Source organism: Gastrolobium bilobum, unplaced genomic scaffold (assembly GCF_033153095.1).
Source record: "Gastrolobium bilobum isolate Gb01-03AN ecotype WA unplaced genomic scaffold, APGP_CSIRO_Gbil_v1 utg6672, whole genome shotgun sequence".
In the NCBI taxonomy this organism is placed as follows: Eukaryota; Viridiplantae; Streptophyta; class Magnoliopsida; order Fabales; family Fabaceae; genus Gastrolobium; species Gastrolobium bilobum.
Window position 1 is genome coordinate 216,144 of NW_026897529.1, and position 6,419 is coordinate 222,562.

The following is a 6,419-nucleotide window of genomic DNA, read 5'->3' on the forward strand; positions in this document are numbered from 1 at the left end:
TAATTATAATTTAATAGTTTAATCAATAAAAATCGCAGCCCAACTTGACTTGACCAGAAGGTATTTCAAATGAGTTTCGGATTCATGTCCCACAAGTAAAGTCCAGCCACATAACATAGTCACTAGTTTTACACAATTTTTTTTACCTAATGCAGTCCCAACATACTTTTCATTCACTGATTCAGTATACATGAATCAAATTTTAATCATGACAAAAAATAGAGAGAGAGAGAGAGAGAGAGAGAGAGAGAGAGAGAGATGGGAGCAGGACAAATCAATAGCAGTGAGTTAGTAATCCATGGTATAATGTTCAAAAAATGGTAGGATCTTTGTATCTCTTGAAGACAGCTTCAATATCTGCCATGACTTGTACTGGTAAAGGTCGCTCAGTTTTTGTAAAAGCATCAATGTCTTCTTTTAGTTGGTCCACAGAGGTTGCACCAATAATTGAACTTGTCATGAATGGACGGTCTCTTGCAAATCCAAGAGCAAGTTGAACAGGAGTTAGACCATGCTTCTTGGCCAACTCAAGATACTCTATAGTTGCTTCCTGAATTTCAGCCAAATAAGAAGAAGGAAATTCTTAATTAGTTATTAGGGGTGTGAAAAAAAACCAAATGAAAAGAACTAAAATGTGAACCAATTCAAACCACACAAAAGAACCACGGTTATTGAACCAGTTCAAGAACCAAACCATTTTCTTCAAATCGGTTCAAGAACCAAACCGTTTTTTCAAAATCGGTTCGGTACAAGAACCGAATCATTTTACCAATTCGGTTCAGTTTGGGCTAAAAACCAAACCATACCCATTCTTAGGAATATGAAAAACCAAATGAACCAAACCGAACCACATCACATTTTTTTGAACCGGTTTAAGAACCATACCATTTTCTCCAAACCACTTTTTGAAACTGGTTTGGTTTGCCCGAACCGAACCACATTTTCGATTCAATTTGATATAGAAAACCGAACATAGTCTAAACTTAAATAGAAGAACTAGATTTAAGTTGGTGTACCCGTGCCACCGATTTGTTATATCTTTCCATGTAGCCAGGGAAGAGGTTCAACCTTCCTCTTTTTGCAGCTTCAGAATTTATATCTATATATTTTCCTGAGAGTGATCCACCTCCAAGTGGGGAATAAGATAGTAAGCCAATATTGCAATTCTTTGGATGGCAAACTTCCACAAGATCAACTGCAAAAAATTAAACCAACAAAGAATTTAAAGAAGCTTAAAAAAATTGAGAAGTCCAATTTATCCCCTCTAACTAAGGTCATGTACACATTGATCCTTAATCTTTAAGAATATACAATGAAATTTTTAAACTTTCTAAAGTATGCGCTTTAGTTCTTCCGTATAATTTTCTATTAAAAACTAACAGAAATTGTCACACTTAAATCATGCGACTATTTTTCGTTGCAAAATCATGATAAGAAAAGTTTAATTCAACCCCTCCAGCTTCGGTTCAAGTGTGCTTTGGACCTGAAACTTAAAAAAGGTGAAAATTTTGATTTATCTATCATAGCTCTATTTTAAATACTAACAACTCTGAATGCCTGTGTTCTACCGTCCCAGTAGTTAAGAACTTTAACTGCCCAATCACTTCAATTGTATGACTATTCTAACTAACTGTTCTAATTAACTACTTTTTGGGCCCAATCAGCAAATCGGTAGCAATTCATTCTGCTAATCCTGTTAAGATCAAATGTCCAGAAAAAGGACTTAACCTAAAGAAGGAGTTTAGGACTTCCAGATAAGTTGGTCAAGGAGGATTATTGGATGGTTTGGGGATTAAATGAAAAGCTGAAAGAGAGAATTACAAGAGAAAAAGCCAGAAGAAAAATTTACAGTCAGAACTTTCAGAGAATTGAATGAACTCTAGTAAATGCAAAAAAGATTGTAATTCACTTGCCTCCTTATCACTCTAATTTTTACCAAAGTGAAAATCCGAATTTGAATGAGGATCATGAGTGGAAAAGAAATTATTAATGGGAATGTAAAAGTAAAAAGATTCTAGAGTAGAAGATAGGCAGGTAGAATACCTTCCACTATGTGCATTCAAACTTAAGAATAAAGGTGTAAGGTATACGGAAGGTCCTTGACTAGAATAACATGATTAGATCAGCAACACAAAAAATTCAGAGCATCTATAAGTACAATGAAGAGTAAACTGAAACTCAATATACCTATGTCTCTTACCATCTTCAACCTTGCATCTCAGGCAACATAATTCCTAGAGAACTAAACCAAGTTATCAGTAATCATTCGTATAACATCAAGTCTCCACTAATGCAGCATATGGAACTGTTAACAAAAGAAACCAAAGTATTCCAAGCTTTAGGTGTAATCTTTTTTTTTTCTCTTTTGGACCTACGTATTATTTCTGAAGGAGCTGTGTGTTTTTTTAAGAAAAGTAGAATAGCTATTTGACACGAATCTTAAATTATCAGGACAACAAAAGCTGCAGCTTTGCATCACAAAGCAAGATAACATCCAGCCATATGAAATAGAACTGACCCATGTTAGAATGGCATTTACCTTCAAAATGTAATCTAACAAGCAAGCTATAGCTGTTTTGGATACTGACAATCTTTGGAAGTCCCTCAACTTTAGCTGCATTGACAAATTCCATCACTCCATATGAAGTCTCGTTTGAAACGCCTATGTAACGTACCTGATGCATGCAAAAATCTCAAGAAACTGAATCCCAAACATGCATAAGAGAATGAACATGACATTGTGGTCGGAATATTGAAATTTTACATTGCAATTGGATCAAGGGATACAAAAAGGCGAAGAGTTGAGGCAGTGAATCCTAGCTTGGTTAGACTAGAAGGTTATGGGTTTATGCTGATTGCTTTGCAGCATATACTAGTTTGTCTGTATTTACAGACTTGTAAGCCACTAGGATATGTAACATTTGCTACATCACATAACAAAGTAGTCCACAAAAGCAAGTGGTATGGCCATCTTATACCTCTCGTCCAACCAACAAAATTTGAGAGACAAAAACAATTCATTCTACTACTCCTTGGTTAGACTTTCTCTACCAAGCATAGCACTAAAATTAAGCAAAAGAAAGTTACAACTTACTAGCAAATATAACATAATTTCAGTTTGAACAATTATTTAGCAAATAAAAAGAAGTGCTCAGCTTCTCCAAGCCAAAACCTACACCAATCATCAGGACTCCTTCAGAATCTAGAAAAGCTAATGCTTAAAGTAAATAAATAGAAATCAGTTACCTTTCCTTCTTTGATAAGTTCTTGAAAAGCTTGTAATTGTTCAACAAATGGCACGCTAGGTCTCCATTTTGAAGGATCATAGCAATACTCACCAAACAATGCAACATAGCGATCTGGCCTATAATGAAGCAGAAAACCATATAACAGATTACAGCCATTCCCCTCTAAGATGCCATCATGAATAGTGTGTGAATTAGGGGGATTTGATCCCCTGTGGCTATGCCTAAGATACACCCCAGTGATGGGTGGTTGTATCGCAGCATATTAAATACAAGTTTCCAAATTCATACGTTCAAATCAGATACACCACCAATAAAGTAACCAAAAAAGATACGCATGATATTAATGTTTACATTCTGTAAACTCACCAGTGAATTTGCAATAAATCAATATAATCAGTGCCAAGACGCTTGAGGCTTTTCTCTACACTTTCTCTGATATTTACAGCATCAACCCGCAAAACATTTGCATTGTCACGTAGGTAACTCGACCGCTCAGAATAACCACATACTTTTGTTGCTAAAATAATCTATCCACAAGATGGTACACAAATGGTTTCAAACTCTTAGATCAGCAAAGAATGAACACAGTAAAAATCTTCCAAAATGACCAAAAGCCAAATCTCATTCCTGAATCAGGGTCAGCTCAATATATATGGAAAAATGTGCCAAATTAGAATTCATTTTAATAAGCATTTTTACTCAACGCAAAAACAACTTCCACAGGCTTATAAAAATGACAGTTACTACTAAAAAAATTGTCTAACCATATAGCATTATTTCACATTGGAAGTGATTAAGCCATATTACTTTTAACAGTCCCTGCCTTAAAAGCTGTAGATAGAAAAATAAGAATCGATAGAGTTTTGAACTGAGCACCCAATACCTTTTCACGAGATTGAGACTTCAGCCAGCTACCAATATAGAGATCAGTTCTTCCTTGTGTCTCTTTCGTCATTGGAATTGGGTACTGCAAACCAATGTCTAATTATCAATGCAGCTGGCAACGAGAAACAAAACGGTGGATAACCAGAAAATAATATGATAAAACAAAGGCAATTTGATCAGAACTTTAAAATTCACTAGGTAATTCCATATGGCATATGGAACACACAGCAGCAGCATAAGATGGAAGTGAAGTCGATTTCAGGAACAGGGTTGGCCAGTTGGTGCAAAGAACAAATCAGTTACAAAAAAGAGAATAGATAACATGGACTCAAAATAATTGAGTATTTGTAGTAGCATTTCCAACTTTTAGATGAAGACATATATGGTTCTACAAATTAAAATTAGAGCAACAAGAAAGCCACACGAATGAAGCCAATAAGGTTTGTGTTTCTAAACCACCTATCCATTGGCAGTGATAGTGAACTAACCAGAGACTAGAGTAGGAACAATTCTGCTTTGTATCCCAAATAAGTGAAGTTTGTTGATCTAACCATGACTGAGGAGGCGATGGTATAGACCAAGGCTCTACAAAGTCATCGAGGCAAGCTGAGGATCAAAGGGGAATGTGTGTAGAGCATGGTTATGGCCGAGGAGAATTTTCATTAGAGTATTTGCAAGGTGAGCAATGGAGAAGATGATTCTACTTTAGGAAGAGAGGTCTTCTATTTATAGGATGTGAGAAGATTCCCTTCTAGGAAATGCGATGCCATTACTGTTTCATCCTTGTGGGCCCCACTATGGTGTGAGGCTGTGTGACCCTTAATGTGGAAAAGGTCATTCGTGCGTGAAAAATGTTAGGGACTCATGTAATGAGGAGCCAAATGCTCTTATATGCTAAGTGTTTGGGGCTTGCCTGGAAACTAAGGGTGTAAATGGGTCAGGCAGCCTAACAGGGGCCTACGGCCCAACCTACATCAGACCAAACTCAGCCTATTACACATAGAAATAAAACAGAATCAGGCTTTTAAAAAATTCTATTTAGAAAACAGGTCGCTTTCTTTTACATTTCGGGACGGTAAGCTTACAGGCCTGCCTATATCATATTATTTATTTTTAAATAAAATAAATAAGATTATTATTTAATGATTTTGAATAATAAAATAATATTTTTTTAATTATTGAATGTCTAATAGCCTTAAACAGGCTAACAGGCCTAGGCCAAGACTTTTTTTAAATATAGATCAGGTCAGATTTATAATTTGAGTCTACACAAAGCTAACAGACCAAGTCTGGCCTAAAGTATTTTACATTAGCCTATTTAAGCCAAAACTCAGCCCAACCCAGCCTATTCAACCATTTGAGCTAGCTGGGTGAGGCGATTCTACCGTCCATAACAGTTAGTTATCACAATAATAGTCAAACTTGCATAACGTAAAACATCGTAATTGAAACAAACTAACTAAACTTGAGGGATTGAAAAATTAAAAATAAAATAACCATTATAACAAAGCACAACATGATTAAAAAAATTCATATATCCAAATATTTCACCAAGGCTTATACAATAAGCAAATGCAAAATAAGATTGGAAGAACTTACGGCCTCAGCAGTATCAAGAGCATTAACGCCATGTTCAAATGCATAACTAAGAATGTCATGAGCTTCTTTCTCTGTATTTTGTTCCCCAAAGGTCATCTGAAATTATTGCATTAACCAATCAATAATCAACAAGACAAAAGGGAAGCGAAAAATGAAAGAGAGAGAGAGAGAGAAAAACTTACAGTACCAAGAGTGATTTCACTGATGTTAAGGTCAGAGTCACCGAGCTTCCTGTACTGCAATCCGTTGTTGTTGTTGATGTTGAGGGCACAAACCAGAGTGCTCTTCTTCCAGAAGCTCCTGCTTCTTCTTTTTGTTGTTGTTGAAAAGGGTGTAGCAGCATTCAGAGACATTGATGGTGTGAGAGGGTGACAAAGGTAAAGTGCACCAACCTTCTCACAGGAAGAAGCAGAGAAGAAGAATGAGCACAAAGAGGCCATGGCTTCTTAGCTTATCTTCACTCAAGCGTAGAAGAACAAGGGGAGACTCGAATATGGATTATTTATATGCATTGACAAAAATGAAAAATAAAAAATAAAATCATAAAGGTGTTAATTATATTAACGGTTTGATTAAAAAAAATTTAGGGATATTTTTTATAAAGGGATATTCTTAATATCAAAAAAATTTACTACCTATCTAATTATCAGTGTTGTTAAACCCGATCCAGGCATCGACCCGATCGGG

At 35.7% G+C, this 6,419-nt stretch overlaps 1 protein-coding gene across 1 annotated transcript; it reads right to left on the minus strand.

Annotated features, from left to right (window-relative positions):
- Nucleotides 1–61: 61 nt before the first annotated feature.
- Nucleotides 62–6,188, minus strand: LOC133307729 (uncharacterized). The gene is made up of 8 exons (XM_061508284.1): nt 5,915–6,188; nt 5,733–5,828; nt 4,132–4,215; nt 3,615–3,775; nt 3,247–3,364; nt 2,540–2,675; nt 1,017–1,195; nt 62–550 (listed from the first exon to the last, which is right to left on the minus strand). Exons 1-8 carry the CDS (start codon nt 6,170–6,172, stop codon nt 311–313), a joined length of 1,272 nt encoding a protein of 423 aa, XP_061364268.1. The 5' UTR covers nt 6,173–6,188; the 3' UTR covers nt 62–310.
- Between the last annotated feature and the right edge of the window lie 231 nt (nt 6,189–6,419).